Source organism: Vanellus vanellus (assembly GCF_965231255.1).
Source record: "Vanellus vanellus genome assembly, chromosome: 5".
NCBI classification, from domain to species: Eukaryota; Metazoa; Chordata; class Aves; order Charadriiformes; family Charadriidae; genus Vanellus; species Vanellus vanellus.
This window is the reverse complement of record NC_138910.1, coordinates 73,560,293-73,582,211: the sequence shown is the minus strand read 5'-3', so window position 1 is coordinate 73,582,211 and position 21,919 is coordinate 73,560,293. Positions and strand designations below refer to the sequence as shown.

The following is a 21,919-nucleotide window of genomic DNA, read 5'->3' as shown; positions in this document are numbered from 1 at the left end:
TTCTCACAGGATGTTATGGAGACCAAGACAAGAGTGTAATGCTGAATATATGATTTCCAAGACCACCAGTGCAGTGTCTGGATGTGTGGGTTACCACAGAATCACAGAATGGTCAGGGTTGGAAGGGACCTCTGGAGATCATCCAGTCCAACCCCCTGCCAGAGCAGGGTCACCTACAGCAGTTGCACAGGACGGCGTCCAGGCGGGTTTGGAATGTCTCCAGAGTGGGAGATTCCACCACCTCTCTGGTAGCCTGTGCCAGTGCTCTGCCACCCTCAAAGTGGGTGTAAAAGGTCAAAGTAAAGAAGTTCTTCCTCATGTTAAGATGGAACTTCCTATGTTCAAGTTTGTGCCAGTTACCTCTTGTTCAAAGACAATGTTATAATGTGCTGATGGTGGGTTAGGTCTCGGGCTGGGAGCCCAGCCTCTAAATAATGCATTTCCTGCACCAGCTGGACTAAGTCCCCATCTCAAACTCTTAGGTGTTATGGTATTAAGTATGAACTTGTCTCTGGTTCTTACCGAAAGCTCTTGGTGCACCTTGTCCCATAGGTTGGCTAATGGGGCATCTGTGTTGCCCTATATGTCCCCCTTTTACCAGTGTTTTTGGAGTAGCTGAACTGTGATTGAAGAGGACTTGCAGAACTGAAAGCTTGTCTGCCAGTTTAATTTCTTTCCATATATAGACAGAGCCTTGTACTTAGGCAGGTACTTTACTCACCAAAGCAACTTTTACCAGATTCACCCACATTTACAAGGCACTGCTGAACCTTCTAGGCTTTCCTAGCCTAGAAGCTCTGTTAAAGATATATGCGTTTCCAAAATGTTAATAGAAACATTTAAGAAATGTTTGCTCATGCAGATGCACACATTCTAAACACTAAAAATGAAAATGACGCTTGAAAAAAAAAAGTTAACAGGTCACGTTATTTCATCCAGTCCAAATACCAGAAAGAAATACACATGTGCACAGTCACATATGCTGTAGGTTTTATTGTTTCTGTATGAATAATTCAGTCTATTGCTTGAAAAAAAAGATTTATAAAGGTATTGCTGGGCTTGACATGAAGATGGACAGCCAGCTGTGCCTGTGCTTATTTTGAGCAGTGCATGCCTAGGAGGCTGGGTGTTATGGGGGGGTCTGTACATTGCAAAGTTGTGCATTCATAATCTGCAGCACGTGTACTGGGCTGGAAAGTGAGGGATGCACTGGGGACTGTAAACCAAGGTGGAGTGAAGTTGCTTGGCACTGAGTGCGGGGTGGTAATTTGGTGCCCTTCCATCCCCCAAGGAAGCGGGCGAGGGAGGTCCTGGTTAGCACCCGGTGCCACATCTCCCATTGACTCCAAACAGCTTTGCACTGAGCCCTAAATTGGCAAAGTTCTCTTCAGTTCCATGGGAGAATGAACTGACTAATGATTTTAATAATGGCTACAAAGGGTAAAGCATAAATAACAAAAATGTTGTAATTAAAACTAAACAAACCTAAAGCCACAAAACCACCCAAACTAATCCTCTGTCCAAAAGATTTCCTAACCAAGGAGCTGTTCCAGCTGCAAAGTGACTGTCGTGTTGCTGAGCATCACTTCTGTGCTGAGCCACTGTCCCTTTAGACTAATGCTATTTTTCCAAGAGAGGAGGAAAACTCCTCTCCTCTTGCAAAAGTGATCCTAGCCTTTTGTTTGTTAAAGTTGGTTTGCTGATTTGTCTTTTTCCTCCCACACTGCTTAACGTTAATGCAAATGATGTGGTCATCATCTTTTACCTGGTGGTGTTGTGTTCTTTTTTGCTGCCTCCCACTTTTCTGCAGACAGAATTGTCCCCACCAGCTGCTATGTTTGTCAGAGACGTTCTTTCTTATATTTCTTTGCCTCTGGGACTCAAAAACACCAGAGAGTGGTGAAGCTGGGGTATGAAAGAACAAATGAATGGTGAAGTTACAGGGTGAGCAGCTGTAGGACATTTAGAGAGGTGAAGGAAATAAAAAAGAAACCTGCTGAGATTCTCTCCTGAGAACAACCGAAAATATATTGATTATTCCTGTGCTGCTGTTACGTGTGATTTACCATTGGGGGAAACGAGCATTTCTAAGAATTCAGGAAATTAAAAAAATAACTCAGGTACGGTCTTGAGGACTCGAAACATCTTTGAAATTAAGTCTATGTTTGGATATATATGTAATGCATCTGCCTAATTTAAAAAAAGCTTGGATTTAGTTTCTAGTCGTGTTTCAGTGTGTAAACTTTTTATTTCAAAACAAAGATTTAAACTGTCTCTAGCAATTGGATCCTGCTGTGTTTAGTATTACCCCTGCTGTGTGTGTTCAGATCGAGATAAGGTATCTCGCTGAGGTCCTGACCTCTTATGGTCTTTAAAATTCTCAGAACCCATTCTGAAGGAGTGTAATTTTTATTTCCTGTTTATTATATGCGGTCACTGCACAAACAGAGAAAAGATCCTGCTTGATCCACGTAGTTTATGGCTGAAACAATGGCCAAACTAGTGTGGTTTCAATACTGGTGTAAAGTTCAGTGTAGTTGGGATCTAAGTCTCCCTTCTGCCTATCTGCAATTTGAAGGGGACCCGGCACATTTTCACACCCTCACTGGAGAAGGTTGCTGGAATTGATCCCGGTCTCTTTTTCCATACCTGATTGGTTTTGAACACCATTTTCAGCCAGGGCAACTGTGGTCCCAAAGAGTTGAGATTTTAAAAAAAGCAAACAAACAAACAAACAAAAAAATGAAATCCCCCAAAAAAACCCAAACCCAAAATCCCCCAGAGCAAAGACTAATAAATGTCATTTGTTAGCACTTTACCGTTGTTTGGCACTGTTAAGGGTTGTATCAAGTGTAATGCAGGGTGCAATTGGCTTTATGTTGTGAATGGACCCCCACTGTTCGTCTTGTCACCCCAGGGGGACATTTATCACAAGCGAGAGAGCAATTACAGTGCAGTTAAACTTGCTGTAGTAAATCTTGGTTTTTTTAAAAAGAGAGCGAACTTTGGTGTTGCGAGTTTGGCTGCGTGTCATTAGATTTGCAGCCCTTGTGCAGTCTGCTATATGGCCTGGTATGGAGACCCAGTGATGCTGCCTCCTTTAATTATAGATTGTGCTTATTTATAATGTATGACCGATTTTAATAAAAGGATATGCTTTAATATTAATGGCCCTCTGTGTCCTACATATGGGACCCAGTTTAAGAATCTTTATCTCTCTTTTTCCCTCTGTCCCCTGCCACCCCCTTCTGCTGCAGCGAACCTGCGTCCCGGGGCTGAACAGAAAGTGGTGTTCATCACGGCACGAGTCCACCCTGGGGAAACACCATCTTCCTTCGTGTGCCAAGGTGAGCGTCTGCACGAAGACGACAGATCTAGTGAGATCTGATTTCTTATCAATGTGTGTATTCGGTTTGCATAGCTTCAGATCTGACAGAAGGCTGAATTCATAGAATCGTAGAATGGTTTGGGTTGGAAAGGACCTTAAAGATCATCCAGTTCCAACCCCCCTGCCGTGGGCAGGGACATCTCCCACTAGACCAGGTTGCTCAAAGCCCCATCCATCCTGGCCTCGAACATCTCCAGGGATGGGGCAACCACAGCTTCACACAACAGTTTTTTCCACAGTAAGGATATTAGCAGGATCTCTGTCCTCTACCCAGCTGCCTGCTACCTTGGGGCCGGTCGGAATATATTACATGTGAGACTTGTGGATGTTTGCTGGTCAGAATTGGACTGTGGGCTCTGAAGCTATTCGGGAAGAATTGACCGTCACATGTGTAGATACGCAATGTGATAGTGTAAGGCTCCTTTTCTTAAAAGGAAAACAGGCTGGAAAAGCTCTGGGAGTGGTTCTCTGTTAAGTGCTTATGTTTTCTTGCTCTCTACTACCTTCGGCTTCTTTTCCACCACAAAGCAGTGACCCCAGTTCTCCAGTTTAATTCTCAGAGTCCTCTACTTGTCTGAAGCTGCTGCTCTGAGGAGCAGAGCTCCCAGTGGCTGACAGCTGTTCCCTGCACAAAGCATTCCTGCTAAAAATAGAAAGCAAATTGCCCAGCTTGTATTTGTAAAGAGTTGTAAATCTCAGGCTTGTGGGTACAAATAAATAAATAATCCTGGCACGCGTTCATATAACTTCATTGTATAGGACTGAAATATTGTACTTATGGTATGTGACTTTCTGCGGTGGTAAATTGTCGATGGTGTAAATCAAAGTAACTTCCCTGGAGCCAAGGCAATATGCTAATTTACTGCGTCGGCTTGGATCTGGCCCTGCCTAGCCCGTGAGTTGCGGCAATCAAGCATATGCAGAGTTTATTACGTTGGCTGCTTGTAACGCCGCAGATTGGTTTGCAGCCGGCCCTGTTGGTACCTAAAGACCTCAGTGGGAAAGGCCTGGCACGGTTTCGTGGTGTTCTCTGTGTGCTTCTCATCCTGGCAAGGTCCTACGTCTGGCATCTCTCTAAGGCAAAAGGTCAACAGCTGCCACTTCTGCTGGCCTAGCCCGATGGGCTAACGGGCCGCTGGGCCTCTTCTTGCCAGCCTGTGGAGTAGCAAAGGTAAAACCCTTCTAATAAAGCGGTGCTTTAGACTGAGAGCAGGAAAACTCAGCGAGTCTCCCGTCTTCTCTGGTGGCACAGTCAATGCAGGGCATGAGAGTACACGTGATGTTTGTTAACGAATATGGATTTTTAATTGGGTGCTTTGGTTCTGTCTGTGGCTGCTGGCATAGCCCTGTGAAACGAGGGCTGAGGCACGCTGCTGAGGTGGTACTTTGTAAATGGCATTGTTTTATTTTGATAATGGAGAGTTTATTCAAAAGGGGGGGGGGGAAAGGGAATGTGCAAAAGCGGGTGGCACGCTTAGCCTGATGAAACAGCTGGATGGAAGTCATGCTCTGATTGCCTCGGAGAAACTCGGTGTTTTGTAGGAAAAATTAAAACAAAAAGAGAGGGGGGGAAATAAGAAAAAAGGAGGGGTCGGTCTTGGAGAAGCACATCAGAAACTTGCTGTGACTGCGGTTATAATGCACGCTTGACTCGCTTGGAAATGCACGGATCTGAAGGCACTGAACTCCGCTGTGCATTGAGCCATTCTGCCCAGTGCAGATGAAGCTGCCTTGTGTGTATAATTAGCATCGAGACAAGTAGAAATGGCAAACATTTCAAGGCCGTTGCTGCGTTGTTTCTAGCATTGCCAAATGCGAAAGTGGGTGCTTGCTCCATCTTTGGAAACTTTTGTGGGGGAGGGTCAAAAGAAGGGATAAAAGGATCCCTTTGGCAGTCAAGTGAGGGCACAATGAGGAATTTTATTTCTGGAGTCTTGGGAAGCGTTTTGGCAGAGTTAGGTGTTGCAGATTTAATATCCAAATGCCAGCCCAGTGCATGTGGAACATGTCAGATTTTTTTTTTTTTTTGGTAGAGAGATTTCTTCTTGAATGTCTGATTATGCTCACCACCTGAAGTATTAAGATATGGAAGCTAATCCCAAAGATTCCCCAGGTGCGAGCAGCATCTTGTCTACGGAAGAGCAGAATTGTGACTGCCGAGGCCTGGAGAATCAGCCAGCAGGGGAATAGATAATTAGTTACAAGCTTTCTTTTTTTGTTCTTCATTTTTTTAGCTTGGGTTTTATTCAGTTCAGGCTCTGTCTTCCTCTTTAAAGCTCTAAGCTCGTAACTCCTTACTCATTTTTATACCTGTCTTTGAGGTAGCCAAATTTCTTCCTGCCCTCTTTGGCCTGCTCTCTGCTAAGGATATACAGATCTGTGTAGTCCAAACACCACCTTCCTGGGGCTTGGCAGAAGCTCCCTCTTACATCTTCCATTTTTTGATTAGGCAAGATACTCTGATGAGTGTAGCCTTGATATATCAGGATATGCTTGGTCCTATCTATCGGTCCTTTGTCCTCCACTTTACCCACAGACTATATTTAAGGAAGGATCTTTGTGTTCCTGTGGGAAAAGACCCTAAGGTCGTCTCCCCGTTAAGAGCTGTATTGTTTTTGTGTCATCCTTCGCATTCCATTATGAAGAATCCACTGAAAACTGAATTTTTGGATACGCATACCCCGTAATCCTACAGATATACAAGCATCGTAAACTTGGATACACCCCCCTGTCTCCTTACAGCTGCGGAGTGCTTGCAGCAGTAGCCAGACCCCCCTAGAATCATTAGGCATCTCATCCAGCAGTTAAAAACAAGTGCTATAATATTTCACACATGGTGCAGCTGCTGAGCTGTAGCTCACTTCCTTAAAAGGCAGACAGAACCCCAGAGGGCCTCTTCGTAGAAAGATGGATTAAGAACCTTTTGTTTCTGTTTTGGTCTTTTAAGAGTTATTACGATGCTTCAGGTTAGCCTTTTTAGGAAGTTTTTTTCCTGATAGTTCTTAACTGCTTGTTGTGAAGTTCAGGGACAGCAATGGCGCGTTAGTCACCAGAGAGTGTATTCGCGTGAGTACCTTTTACATCCAAAGGTAGGACGGTGCTCTCCTCCTCAGGCTGCGACAGTCATCATGAGCATTGATGCTTGTGTCATGTTTGGGGGATGAGTAAGTAGGGGTAGGGTCTAGGATGGAGAGGACTGTTGTTTTCACTTTGCTCTTATAGACCGTTTTCGAACCAACTGGAGTCACTGCTGCTCCTGGAGGGCTTTTATAGTGCAACACAAAACGGTGTGAATTCATCTTACAGCTTGAACTCATCTCTCATGAGCTGTTCAGACTTCTGAGGGATTTTTCTGAAGCTGTGGGTTTAGATTCTTTTCCTTTCTTAGATATTTTTCCTCATTTCCCCCCCCCCCCCCCCCAGTATTTTTATTTAAGAAAACATATGCTATTTTGTGTCTTCCACATGATACTGTTAAGGCGAGTAAATTATTAACTCTTACAGATAGGGTTACATGTCAGATAATGCCTATATATGTATGTAGTGTGCATGAATATGTATTTGTAAAATCTGTACAAGTCCCTACCCTCTAAACGCTGGTGATAAGCCAGCTTTCCAAAGGCTTGGGTGTTATCCAAGGTCTGGCGATAGGAGTATTTCCCCCCCCCCCCCCCCCCCCCAGTATTCTTACAGTCTTATTTTCCTCCTTTTGCCTACTTGATTTTATTTTCTTTGTGGGAGACAAGCAACTGTCCCTCACTATTGAGGTGCATGGAAAGTTGTAGGAGACATGTGGTGACTACCGTGTCTAAGTTTGCCCTGTATGCTTTGGCTCACAGTAATTGCAAGCTTAAACACGTCTAGGTGTACCTAAACATGTACTTTAATCATTGACTCAACACGTTCTATTAGTAGGATGTCATTTGTCATCTTTCTAACACATTTGGCAGTGTGGCATCCACCATATCACAACAAAAAATGAAAATTTGTACCCTATTTGTTTTACTTTAATATAGTTTGCCGGGCTGGGAGCTCAGAATGGAAGTCCCAGTGCAAGAGGAGAGGGAGAGGGATCCCACAGCTGGGTTTGCAGATGCAAAGCATCTTGTGCTAAGCGTGATTTGACCTGGCGCTGACCTTGAAGCTTACGGGCTGAATAGGGAACAGCCATTAAAAAGAAAATATAAGGAAAACAGACACCTGGGACTCTTATCCATAAGAAATGGAGCAAAAATGACTTTTCAATCAATCTTTTTTCATTACAGCTGCTTAAATGAATGCTCCCTCTCGCTTCACCTTAATTTAGATGATATGAAATGAAAAACCAGACTGCGCTGGGCAATGTCTCTTGGTTTTCTTGTTAACATTCTTGGTCTGTGTTTTCAATACCCACCTTCTTGCCACCAGAGGGCAGGAAAAAAATCAGAAGACTTCTGTACAAATTTTCATTCTAAGTTTGAAGAATGGGGTAGAAGGGGACAGACTGTGTGCAAACAAGTCTCCCACCAGTTGTCTCAGGAGTACTGCTGTTGCACAATAACTCACTGGGCTAGTGGGTCATTGAACTTTCTCTCTACATGACCAAGGTGCTCCATATGCTATGAAGGATTTTATTCCTGCACAGATTCCAAGGTGGCCTCTTAAAAGTGGTGGCGGTTTTCTAGGTCACTTCACGGGAGGCAGTGTCTTCAAATTCTTTCAATTTGATCCTGCAGGATCCCTGAAGGGGTTTTACAGTAAGACAGTGAAGTTGCTACAACATGAGTGGGAGCTTTTTTTTTTTTCTTTCGATTTTTTTTTTTTTTTCTTTGCGTGTGAGAAAGGCAGTTGTATGTGTAGGAGGAGTAGTAATTTTGAAACTTGTTGCTTCTATTTGGAATTTTAGCCAACCTCTGTCTTTTATTATGAAGGAGGAAGGAGGAGTAAACTGTTGGGGTTAAAAGCTGCTTTTTTTGCTTCCTTCACAAAGCATAAACCTTTTGAGCATTAGGACACAAGTGATAGTAACTGAAAGTCGGGGCAGGGCATGTTTTAAATGCAAGAGTAAATGCAGCTAGTGAAGCCTTTATATATGAAAAGACCCTTTCTGAAGTAATGGAGGTGATGACCTTGCTTAATAATAAATTTCTTTTATAAATTTCTCCTAAAGAAATGAAACTGAGTTCTGTAGGCATCAGTACAGGAAGCTTTTGGTAACAGCAGCCGTACTGAAGAAAAACACAGAATCTATAAAGTGCCTGTTGTGGTACTGATGGGGCCCTCAAACATCATCTGCCGGACTTCATATCAGACTGCATTTGCATCTGAATAAATACACAGGTTGCATCAGTTTTGACCTCACTGTTGTACTCTTCCTTGCAGCAAGCAAAATCTTCTTCATTCCTCAGCATTTTCTACCAGAGGAGGAGACAAAATAGGATTCCGTAGAGAGTGGGGATCTTTACAGTAATGCAACAAACATGCACGTATAAGTCTCAGTTCTGACTGCCAAATGGAAGAGACTGGAAACAAATGCTTATGCTTCCCTGGCTACTTTTAGACTCAAAGTGAATGTCTCCATATGTATAAAGACTCAGTTTGTCATGCATCTTTGGATGCAGGAGGGTGCTCTGCCTTGGCCATGCAGCAGGCCTGTGGGTGGTCTCTGATGCAGGAATGCCCTTTGTGGGGGCTGTTCATAGAATCACAGAATAACAGGGGTTGGAAGGGACCTCTGGAGATCATCCAGTCCAACCCCCCTGCCAGAGCAGGGTCACCTACAGCAGTTGCACAGGACGGCGTCCAGGTGGGTTTTGAATGTCTCCAGAGTCGGAGACTCTACCACCTCTCTGGGCAGCCTGTGCCAGCGCTCTACCACCCTCAAAGTAAAGAAGTTCCTCCTCAAGTTAAGATGGAACTTCCTATGTTCAAGTTTTTGCCCGTTATCACTTGTCCTATCACGGGGTCCCACAGAAAGAAAACCGTTCCCATCCCCCTGGCACCCTCCCTTTAAGTATTTATAAGCATTAATAAGATCCCCCCTCAGTCTTCTCCAGACTAAAAAGACCCAGGTCCCTCAGCCTTTCCTTATAAGAAAGATGCTCCAGTCCTCTAAACATCTTCGTGGCCTTTTGCTTGACCATCTCCAACAGTTCCCTGTTCTTCTTGAACTGTGGAGCCCAGAACTGGACACAATACTCCAGATGTGGCCTCACCAGGGCAGAGTAGAGGGGGAGGATGACCTCCCTCGACCTGCTGGCCACACTCTTCTTGATTTACCCCAGAATGCCATTGGCCTTCTTGGCCACAAAGGCACATTGCTGGCTCATGGTCATCCTGTTGTTCACCAGGACTCCCAGGTCCCTCTCTGCAAAGCTGCTTTCCAGCAGGTCAGCCCCCAACCTGTACTGATGCATGGGGTTATTCCTCCCCAGGTGCAGGACCCTACACTTGCCCTTGTGAACTTCATTAGGTTCCTCTCCACCCAACTCTCCAGCCTGCCCAGGTCATTCTGAATGGCAGCACAGCCTTCTGGTGTGTCAGCCACCCCTCCCAGTTTTGTGTCATCAGCAAACTTGCTTGCCAGTGTTTCAGTTTGTGGGCTGCATTGCTGATACTGAAGAGAACCGAACTAAACAGAAGCTCCACTTTGAGGGAGTTTTATACTCTCTCGCCACCCCAAAGGTACAAACAGGGAGCTTCCGTTCCCTTTCAATAATTGTTGTACCCTTTGCAAACCTCCTTTTCTGTGTGCACTCCATTGGAAAACACATCTGACGTTGTACAGTTCCACCCTAGAGGTGACTGCAAATTTTGCAGAAAGCAAAATCTTTTTATAAAATGAATGGCATTCTGCATGCATAAAATGATATGCAGAAGTTGTGGCAGGAGAGGCTGGGAACACTCTCCTGTTCATTTAGCCACAGCTTAGCGCTTACAAGCAGTGAAGGAACATGGTGAACAGAAGCTGCAGTTCATGGTCTCTTTTATAGGGGTTCAGGAAACCAAATGATGAGAAGCAGACAAAGACAACAGAATTCAACAGCCCAACCATAAAATGAGCTGCAGGGTTCTCTTAAAGTTGTTAGATTGCATTCATCCTTCTCGCTAAGATTTTTTTTTTCTTTAAGTGCACAGCTCCTAAGCTTTAATACAAAGGGAAACACAGTCTCCTTGACTTCTAAAGCAACGTGAAGAACACTATTGTCTGTCCCTTGTAAATCTCCTGGATTGTATTTTAGTGTGAAGTATCCCAGGAGAGAGAGAGGTTGTTCTGAGAATATAAAATGTCCATATTGGAGTAACAGAAATAAAAGCTCCTCTTAAAATTGCGTTGATGTAAATAGACTGTTAAAAGAATTTCTGCTATGCGACATTAGCTTTTGCAGGATACTACAGGTTTTGAATCAATTTGCTATGGTGTCAGGCAGGTATGAGAGGTTATACACCTGGTTTCCTGAGCTGGAGGAAATTTATAATGAAGTTAAATGTCTCTGTCTATAGAATTATGTGCTTTACTCTCTTACCATGTGTGTGGTCTGGAGGTACCAGGGAACCCCTGCACAGAAGAGGTGAAGGTGTGAAGGTGGCAGGGTGGGTAGAGGGGCTGTGCAGATGCTGGGGGCTGCAGTCTGCAAAAGGAAGAAGGAATCCCCAGAGCTCTGGAGACCCGGGCTGCCTCTGAGGGAGGAGTTGTGTCATCTGTGGGGAAGGCTGTTGTGTGGATGACAGACCCTTTCCCACCAATAGCAGAAGCTGCTGCCTCATCTCTTCCATCCTATTAGTAGTAGCGGGACCAGAAAATTGGACTCACCAGGCAGGCTCACCCCCCCAAGCCTAGCCCTGTGTGCTCTCCTTCCATCTTCCAGTAGGAGGAATGGATCAGTCCAAACTCCTCATCCCTGGGACAACAAGGTCAGCTTTGCCTACGCAGGTTAGAAATGTCAACTGGCTTTGTTTGATTCAGTTTGCCCTTTGCCCAGGGCAGGTCTCTGACTACTTCTACTTAACTAATCCTCTTTACAATAATCAGAGAGCTAAAGGAGCTCTTGGTCTTCAAGGGGGAAGAATTGAGAAAGGCTTCACTATACAACAGCAGACAAACTTGATTTGTCTCCATGTGGGATTGCCCAATTATTCTTTTAAATATAATGGTTTTGCAATGTTTCTTGACCGCTCATACTTTTGAGTATCATTAGCTTAAAGTTCCGTTCCTTCCAGCCCTAACCAACCTACCTCTACAGCAAAGAACATCATCTTTGTAACAGCCCGCTGAGGCACTTTGCTGATGTCTGAGGACAGGAAAAAGAGAATATATCGGATCAGCTGAATTTCACGGTCACTTAGCTTTCCTTAATATGGCCTGGTTTTCCCACTGGAAATTGCAGTCCAAGTGGATTTTGAAGATGCTCATCCATGTCTTCCCAGTTATCAGTTAGAGGTCAGAGCCATTTTCTGTGTGTATTGGTCTGTATGGCCATGGGCAGCAAGTCCTGCACTTCTAGGGAGCAATATTATGCCCATGCAACGGAACTTTTCTGGGCCTACATGGGAGAGCAGGCCCTCTGGAAGTGCTAGCTAATACACTGCTGGTGGCATTGCCTGCTGAGTCTATGGCTGTGCAGCAGTCCAACTGGCCAAGAGCATCCAGTGTACCATGGACATCGCACGCATAGGTCAAACGGTGCTGGAGCATCTGTTGCTTCTGGGGAAATCCCAGGCGTAAATCTTGAAGTCCTGCCCCAGTTGAATTAGACCAGGACATGAATATGCAAAAATCAGAACAGGGCTGTAAAGACCACAGGAAGTTTGGGGTGGCCTTTAAATCTCATTTGCATGGCTCTGTTAATGAAAACAGAAACAGCTCCTAGTAAGTGACCCTCATGAGTTTCAAGGAATCAAAGTTGTGAGATGAAGCCCTTTCTGTAAGTGCAGCAGCGTGTGCGATTTGTGCTGATCTTTCTGTTGTCCTTCTGTAGTGTCCTAGCTCTTCCTCACAACCGATATTAATCTTGCTGGTCTATTGTTTCCGGCTTTGTCTTCTGACCCTTTGTTCTTCGCCCGCCCTGGCTCGGTTCAACTGAATTGATTTTTGGGGTTTTTTTTTGTTTGTTTTCATTTTGTTTTCAGTTCTTTTGTCTCTGAGGTGCCCTGCGCTTGCCTTCTTGCTCCTTCTGCGTTGCTATAGCCGCTGCTCTGAGGAGCCAGCGCCCATGTGTGACTAGGACTTGGCCGCTGGAAACTTTTCTTTGACACAGGGGCACCTGGGTGAAATTCTTCCTCTGCCCCTGCACAGATTGCTCACGTGCTCTCTGTGTGCCTCTTACAAGGTATCGTGTACATGTTTATAAGAGTCACGTCGTCTCCTTGACTTTTGCAGTTAACAGAGAAAAGGGTGTAAAGCTTCTTTGGAAGGTGAGAAGGAGGGACTTGGGGTGAAGGCAGGCTCCTGCCCCAGGCAATAGCCCTTCAGAGGTTGTCTGCTCTTTCAGTGCAGTCCTGCTTCTCTGGACTCTGAGGATGGAGAGGAGGGGGAATGGGATGCACGCCCGAGCCAGAAGGGGACACAAATTCTTTGCCAGTCCTGCTTAATTTTATCTAGGAAGAAATGCAGGCACAAATTGCTGGGACCCTAATGCGTGGGCAAATTTTCATTAAACACTTTGTAGATAGGAAGTGTGGCTTTAGGGTGGTTTTGAACAGTGGTGCGTAGCTCTATAAAAAGACATCCTCCCCAGGAACATTGGTTCCTTTGTGACAGATGTGGCCCCTAAGTGACAATCTCCAGATGTGCCCTATAGTGTTAGTTCAAGGGTCCAATTACTTATTGCATGTTCAGCAAATGGTAATAGATCCCCGGTGCTCATGCTCTAATTTGGAGGTTATGGGTTTAGTTTTGCTGCTGCTAAATGTAGAAGATAATTGGAGATGGATGAAAAATAATTAATTTGGTTTTTTTTTTTTTTCTAATGCCACAGGTTTTCAAAAAGGATGCTTTATTTGAAATTTCTTACAAGCTCACTTATTTTTCTCTTATTTTCCCTTTCTCTCTTTTTTTCCTGTCTCCCCGCTTTTTTGTTACTTTACCACTGAAGGAAAAAACATGGTGGGGCGGGGGGGCGAGAACAGGAGGGTGGCTAATTGCCTGGTACAGGAGAAGCCATTCAGCCTTGCTGAGCTTTAACCACCTTCTGTCAAACAGGAGACAGTCTGTCATAGAACCAAGAATGGAGCTGAAAAAAGCCGTGACCCAACCTTCTCCCAGATGCACCACCTTTCCAAACCTGGGTTTGGAAAGGAGCGGAGAACAGCAGGCTGTACTGTCCTGGGTCAGAACGGGAAAACCCCTGGAACTGAACCCCCAATTCAGATTGCCTGCCCTGTGCTGGAGACAGCAGCTGGGAAGTGGCCACCACCACGCTCAGCTAACAGACCCCTCTAGTGGCTTTGAAACAAACCCTTACTTTTGCAGCATGCAGTCTGAGGTCTCAGTTTGTCCAACGTGTTCAGTGGCACCTCTCCCTTCTGATATCTGTGTCTTTCATGCAGTAAAAGAGGCTGTTTATGAAAGTTAAATTTACCTCTTAGATGTTAAAATTCAGTCCGACTCTTCAAGGTAGAAAGTTAGACAGTCTTCGCCCCTGGTTGCATGTGAACTCTGATTTTTCTTCTTCCTGGCAACGTTCCTAACGGCCGAGCATCCGAGGCAAATAGCACCTTGACATTAGCTTATGTGGTCCCAATGCTGCCAGAGTTTAAACCCATTGCGGCAAAGTGCTTGGGGAGAGCTTCTGTCTGAGGGCTTGCTGGCACTTGAGAGTTCATTTGCATCTGAGGCAGGCTGTGAATGTAGAGTGCAATAGAACATTTCGTGAGCAATTCTTATTCTGGAACAAGAGCATCTTATTCCTTCTTAGTTTAATATGCTTCAAAGTAGATTCTGCAATAAGACTGTCTCCAAACAGAATTATTTAGGAAATTGCGTTTTTTCTTCTTCCTAAAACAGCAACAACAAACCCCCTCAATGCTCAGAGGAGCCCTGAAAGTTCTGTCCTGCTAACGTCCTCCTTTGTGCTCTTCAGATGGAAACATGTACTTTATACGCGCCTGGAGAATTTTACCTCTTCACAAGCAGAGAAGTCAGTTGCCTGTGGTGGCCCTACTCATGTGAGGACAGTTTGCTCTCTGAATATTCCCTCTTCAGTGCTAATTACCATCACCTGTAGGATCTGCAGCGCGGCTCCATCTTCACAGCAAAATTTTCTCTGGAGGGGAGGTGGGGGCTTATGACATATTCTGCGGCTTAGCAGCCAGGAGCACATTTGTACTGACAGGGAGAGGCCCTAATTTATTTCTGTGGAGCTTATTCTTGCCTGGATGTCACGCAGTGTAAATAAAAGCACGGATCCATCTCCACTGGTGAGGGGCAGAGCAGAGCTTTTGCAGTTTTTTTCCTCATGTAGAGACATGGTCATGTTTGTTTTTTCTTTAAGACAAAAAAAATAAACCACAGGGAAAAACAAAGCTTTTTCCTGCTGGAACCCAGTACAAGTAGCTATCCAACAAGTCCCCTCCAGCACCACTGGAAGCAACTTGCAGATACACAACTTTCATCTCAAATTCAAGGGGAGAAAATTCAGATGCAGCCAGCATTTTCTTGGCCATTGGATCTTCTCAGAGGATTAGGGTTTTGTTTAATAAATCACTCCTTTTTTCTCTCTCTCTCTCTTTTCTCTTTCTTTCTTTTTTTTTTTTTTTTTTTCCCCCAGTCTGGTCAGCTCATGAGTCACTCTGAAATAGTTCAGGTGTTGCATACAGTCCTCGCTTTCATTGTCTGCTAAGACTGAAGCTACAGACTTTGCTGTGCTGTGTTTCATTTCAGTTTGGACTATTCTTTGAGGCTGATTGGAACTGCTCAGCCCCTACTACCAACCTGTACTTATCAAGGGGGAAATGGATACGGATCTACTTTTGTCTCACATGCTGTTGCTTTTGCTCGTGCGGTACTTTTAGATGTCTTTCTGAGGTGCAAACCCAGAGCAAGCAGAGAGCTCACAATAGCTTCAGGGGAAAGGTAACCACCTCTCGGGCAGAGCAAGAAGCTGTGATGCCGCTCTCGCCTTTCTCGTGACCAGAAGGCAACCACAGAAAAGTGTAAAGTAACTCTTTATCGAATTAACAGGACTCTCTTGTTCTGTTTCTGGAATCTGACGGTTGTCCGTTTTAGAAGTGCTGCTTCACTGGGTGACACCAGCATTGCATGGTGCCTGTGGACTTCGTGCACCGCTTTACTACCGGAGTCTTACAAGTGACTTTGCCTGAGTGGAAACAGGCGAGCTGCCTTCTGTCTTTTTAGTTAATTTGAATTGAAGGACAGGAAAATTCTATTAAAGTGAAGCAGTATAAATTGCAAACCTAGTAAAGCGGAAATCAATGGAGCAGCCAAAAGCTGCCGTTACAGCTGGCTTAGTGTAAGTTTTCACGTATCAAAAGTAACCAGAAAGCGATCGCTTCACTTGTCCCCACAGGGGAAATGAGGGCAAATAGTTGTGCAGGTTTTCTATAGGGGCAGGCTGTCAGCTGCCATTGTGAGGATCTGGGGAAGGTATGTATGTGCCATCTTCATATAGAATGGCAAAGCAGCAGCTCCAGTAGAGGTGAGCGGCTGAGGTGGTTCAGTCCTGAGGAGTGGACACCTCAGCCCTTCTCTTCGTCAGAGTGGAATAAACTTCTGAGCTGGAGCACAAGAAAATGCAATGTGTGCTTTTCCCTGAGCTCCTCTCAGCTCAGATTCCCACTTTGTTCTGAATCCTGCATGTGTATCTTCTTGAGAGACCCAGAGTGTTCGGGCACCACATCACCCGTGGGGGCACCTCCTTCCCCATGTGCTCGTGCTCTTTTCCAGCAATTCGTGTTCTACTTTCATACTGGCAGTGTGTCGCACCAGGAATCTGTTTAGCTGAGTAGCGCACTTGTGACAGTGTCCAACAGCAAGTGCCTACAGGTTATTAAAGGCAAATTAATAGAGATGCTCCCCCATATACTCTTACAATGCTTTACAGCTGAAGGAAACTGGAAAGGATAGTTGTGAATGACTGACCTTCTGCAGTGTATCACACGGCTTTGTGTGCCTGCCTGGTTCATACCTATTGCTTCTGGGTCTCTGCTTCACTGAGCAACACATTTGCAGATGTTGGAAACCAGTTTTAGAATGTGTTTAAAAATACATATTTTTCATTTCTTCCCTAGCATTATTTATGTAATGCCCTTTTTCTTTTTCACTGTGTATTAGATTTTCATATGTAAATGTATTCTCCGTCTCCCTCCAGAGAAATCTACCTTTTGCTGCCTTGGTTTATAATACATTCTTTGCTTGGGCTGATCTATCCATCTTAAAGACTTCTGTAGTTCTTATTGCTACCACGGTTAATGCCGTAAGACTAAGAGCACGATGTAGCTGCTTGCTTGTGCTTACTGAACATGCAAAACAGCACTATATGACGAGCCCCCAGGGGGAGGTGTTGGGTAAAACTAGTCCATCCCTCCATTCCCAGTACCCCCCTTTGTTAAACTAAGCACACCGAAAACCCAAAGGTCCTTGGTCCCTAGAGAAGGTCCCTAGAGAAAGGTAACTCTGGGCCTAGGGAGTGCTCCGAGTCCTGACGAGACAATTCAGCAAAAGGCTTGAAAGGATAAGTGTCCTCATCTTTGACTATTCCTTGTAATCCAGCAGCCTTTAGTGGTTTCCCAAATAGAATAAATTCTGCTTAGTCATAGAATCATAGAATGGTTTAGATTAGAAGGGACCTTAAAGATCATCTAGTTCCAACCCTCCTGCCACGAGCAGGGACACCTTCCCCTAGATCAGGTTGCTCAAAGCCCCAGCCAGCTTGGCCATGAACACTACTAGGGATGGGGCATCCGCAACTTCTCTGGGAAACCTATTCCAGTGTCTCACCACTCTCACAGTAAAGAATTTCTTCCTACTATCTAATCTAAATCTGCCCTCTTTCAGTTTAAAACCATAACCCCCTCACCCTATTGCTACACTCCCCGATAAAGAGTCATAGAATCATAGAATTAGTGAGGTTGGAAGGGACCTTTAAGATCATCAAGTCCAACCATTAACCTACCCTGATAAAAACACCACCACTTCTAAACCATGTCCCTAAGCACCTCATCTACCCTTTTCTTAAACACCTCCAGGGATGGTGAATCCACCACCTCTCTGGGCAGCCTATTCCAATGTTTAATAACCCTTTCAGTGAAAAAATGCTTCCTAATATCCAATCTAAACCTGCCCTGACATAACTTGAACCCGTTTCCTCTTGTCCTATCACTTGTCACCAGGGAGAAGAGGTCAGCTCCCATCTCTCTAAAACCTCCTTTCAGGTAGTTGTAGAGGGTGATAAGGTCTCCCCTCAGCCTCCTCTTCTCCAGGCTAAACAACACCAGATCCCTCAGTCATTCCTCATAAGGTTTGTCCTCCAGACCCTTCACCAGCTTTGTAGCCCTTCTCTGGACACGTTCCAACACCTCAATGTCCTTCTTGTAGTGAGGGGCCCAAAACTGAACACAGTACTCGAGGTGAGTCCCTCCCCATCTTTCCTGGAGGCCCCCTTGAAGTACTGGAAGGCTGCTATAAGGTTTCCCCAGAGTCTTCTCTTCTCCAGGCTGAACAACCCCAACTCTCTCAGCGCGTCTTTGTAGCCCTCCTCTAGACTCACTCCCTAGGTCCATAAAAGAGTTTCTTTTTACCATTTATAAAGCTATATTGGGAATCTTTTCCCTGGTGCAGGCAACTTTGGAAACTTTACACTTGCGGTGAAGTCTCCTTGCTGGCCCTGGAAGGGTTTCTGACCTCCACATGTCCAGTTGTCATGCAGGGAAGAGAACAGTCGTCTTCCAGGCTCTGGGGAACTCAGCCTGGTCCTGGGTGGAGCAGCGATAACATGACGACCTAGATTCTTTTTTTCCCTTGTAGCTCTAAATAGGAAACAATGACTGAAGTCATTTTCTGGTTCTGTTTTTTTCCCCTCTTTGCTAGTGCTGTGTGAGCCATTGGTGTACAGCTGAAACTGCCCTTTAGGGCCATGGTGAAAAGACTACTGTTCTGTAAGTTGATGAGGATGGCAGGAAACAATGCAAGGATGCCTGAGTTAATTCTGCCAGGGTACATGCCTGCTTAACTCTGGTTCGTGCATTCAGCATCTCTCCACTCTCGTGTCTATTTTTTCCCCCTTTGCAATCAAGCCACTTTTCTGGGTTGCAACCCTCTTGTCTTGCACCTCAGGGAAGGTGGGATCTCCTGCATATTTCTGTTCAATCCTAAGTCTTAAATCTTCGCCGTATTTAACATTAGTTAATTCTATAAAAATTGAGGGCCATAATCCAGCAAATGTTTTTAGAGCTGTCTGGAGGACTCGCACTCATGGGAAGGACAGACTTTGAATAATAATGACCAAACACCTCATCTTCTGAAGCAACATCTTTAGAATGATTCTAATAAATCCCAAGTAATTCATTAATAAAGCAAGATCATCTGATCCCTGCAGTGTTTCTCCAGGAATCCTTTTGTTTCTTCCCAGGAGGAAAGAGAGGCATCATCTAGGGAGCATTGGTAGCCTCATTTTGATGCAAAGAGAACTCCAATCTCCTCACGGCATATTAGGAAAATTAAAGAAAACAAAGCCAACCAACAAAGCCACCCACTCAGTCTGTGCTGTGCACTGAATTTATGAACCCTTCGGGCAATCCTACAGCAGCTGTATACTCCTGCCGATCGGTCCTTTCTTTGACAGCCTGACATATTCTTTCAAGTCAGTTCCACAGGTCTTTGCTGTTGCGCCAGTTCCACTGGAGAACTGTATGACTGCCCTCTGGGCCTGCGGAAGGTTAGTTTGTAGTTAAGTGAGCTACATCAGCCATCAGGGTAATTAGGTGGCTGAGGTATGGGCTCATCACTACAGAGGTCAGGAGGCAGTCTGCTCTCCTCTGTTCAATCTTGCACTTTTTACCGGACAAATCCAGCCTTGGCCTCATTCTACTCCCCTACACTGGTCTAATTTTTTGAAGCGAGTGGGGATCCCACAGCTGTAAGGAACAGGAGATCTAGATACTATGAAATAATGGGAGACATTAACCCTTTAATCCATTAACCCACCTGGGCTCACAGTGTGTACCAAGTGCTGCTGGAGAGAGCACACAAGTCCCATGCACTCAGACCTGCAGTGGCATGAGGTGGGTGGTGGCACTAATACCCTACTGTTCAAGGACCCTGCTGCTGCCATGAACCCCGAAGTTTGAAGCTGTTGAGAATCTAGCTTTTTTTCATTGTTCTATGTCTTCTTCTAAAGGCTGAAAAGACCCACAATCCAAATCAATGGCATCACAATGAGTCCTGAGGCCGTAAATTGCTGGTTCCAACAAATGAGAGAAAGGTTTCCTTGGGGTCTCCAGCTGTTAAACTGCCAAAGCATCATCGTGAATCTTAAGGCATGCTAGAAGATTGTTTTATCAGCGCAGCATTACATAAATATGATCTACTCAGTCTTTTGTAATGAGACAATTCTTGTGGTCTTATCATCTACTGGGTTCTGTTTAGTAATGTTATTTTTTCAGGCAGGACCAAGTGTTGGCAAGAGTAAAGTATCTGGAGAATTTTCAAGTAGGAACTAGACATGCCCTCACAAAATGTTTAATTGTCTCTTTTTTGGTTGACAATTGTAACAGGCAAAATTCAAATATCACATTTTACGCTCCCCAGGTGATCCTGTGAGGAGCTGAGCGCTACCTATGGTTTGTGGAACACTGTCGGTGCTCGTTGATTTTTGTTTGGAAGAAAAGAAGACAGCAGAGCTGAGAGTACTCAAGCCCACGTTTCTGAAGTGGCCAGCAATTCTGGTTGTCTCTGTTACTAAAAGGCTTTCCATCCTGACCTCTACAGGGCTGTTTTTTAGGAAGTGCCTATCTTTGGGGCACAGGGAGGAGGGAAATAACTGTCAGTGGCACAGACCTCCTCTAGCGGCAGCTGGGTAAGAATAGAAAAGTTTCAGAATTTCCTCAACACCTAGCAAACCCCTTTTGTTGCCGTTTGCCACATTTCCAAGTGCAGTCAGCACCACTGAGCTTTGTGAGTTTGTTTGAAAAATCCATCTGCTGGTTTTGGCCCCGAAGATGCTAGCTTTGCTGCCCTGCAAATCTGGCCATTGCTATCTCAAGTTGAACATACTAAAATAGCAGACTCTGGTAGCAACCTGCCAAAAATCAGCAGTGCTAGAGACCAAGATCAGGCATTCTGGCTCCTGGTCCCACATCCTAGTCACTGGGAATGCCAACTTTAATTATGCTTTACTGGCAACGTATATCTGTATCTTTTCAGTACAGAATCAGGATGTTGTGCTCCAGCCCAGCACCAGCAGTCACATATCCTCCAAAGCAGATGTGAATCTTTTTATGAAGAAGGAGCCACAGCTCATAAAAATACATAGGAAATCCCAAACACTCATCACTTACCAACTTTTTGCACTGAATTGATTCTACTTCTAGACTGCTGACTTGTGGCTGACTCTATTCCAGTCATATCCATTTCTCTACGGAGTCTCCCTGCGTGAAACACATCTGGACCGCTATGGTGTGGAACTCTTTGGGGCTTTGAGGCAATGTTTGCATGGTCTAAATGTAGACATCTAGCAAAAAGAGTGGGATAGGCAGCGCACATGAAAGGTAGGTGGTGTAGGTGTACCTCCTTTGTGTGAAAACAAGGAATATCCAAGTCAGGAAATACATTTGCAGGGTGTTTTCCATCCCGGTCTGTCCCATCCATTCTTAATTAACATCGGAATTAAAATGGGCAAGAAGGCCTGACTAATGGCATCATATAGTCCATCTTATTACCCAGTAGTCCCCAAATGTTTTACTATGGGAAGATATTCCTGAATCTTCATTGAATTTGCTATCTTAATGGCAGAAATGTCTCCTGTATCTGTACAACAGTGTGAGAAGGATTTTAATAACTATATTGGGTGTTCTGGAAAGGAGTTTGAAACATTTGGGTACCAGAATGTCCAGAGTCCTATTTAATTATAGAGCTGTGATGCGGTAACACAACTGCTACTCGCTGTCCTCCCAATCTGATCTGCCTAGAGAGGCCTGCCACACACTTGCGGTCCTCCAGCAGACACGTCAGTCTCCTCAGTTAGACCACCACGTGCAAAAGAATGTATCTGAGAAACTTGGAGGGGTGGGGTGGAGGTGAGGAGCTGGGATGCCCTGATTTAGGCCGAGGAGTGACAGAGCAGTCTTTCTCTCTGATGCTGGCAGAACCCATCTGGGAGGCTCTTGACTGCTGTTCCCACCTCTTGCTTCCTTCACGTGGATTTGTTTCAGCCGCACTGAATGCCAGATTGATTATTTGTGGGACCCTGTGCTAACTGGCGGAGAGAGGGAGGGAGAGGTCAGGAACAATAATGTTTTAAACCTTCTTTAAATCAATTACTCTCTGCGCTTACCACGCGCATTAAAACTTGAGTTTTAAATCCATAGTGCCTCGCC

The 21,919-nt window shown here is 44.9% G+C and overlaps 1 protein-coding gene across 1 annotated transcript in view; it reads left to right on the top strand.

The window, feature by feature from the left end:
• LOC309672808 (BEN domain-containing protein 5) overlaps window positions 1-21,919 on the top strand; it is a gene marked incomplete at both ends in the record, with an annotated part of 984,871 nt that overhangs the window by 748,412 nt on the left and 214,540 nt on the right. Inside the window, one exon of the mRNA XM_082484407.1 lies at window positions 3,258-3,347. Coding sequence (XP_082340533.1) covers window positions 3,258-3,347 — 90 coding nt within the window. The remainder of the gene's footprint in view (window positions 1-3,257; window positions 3,348-21,919) is intronic.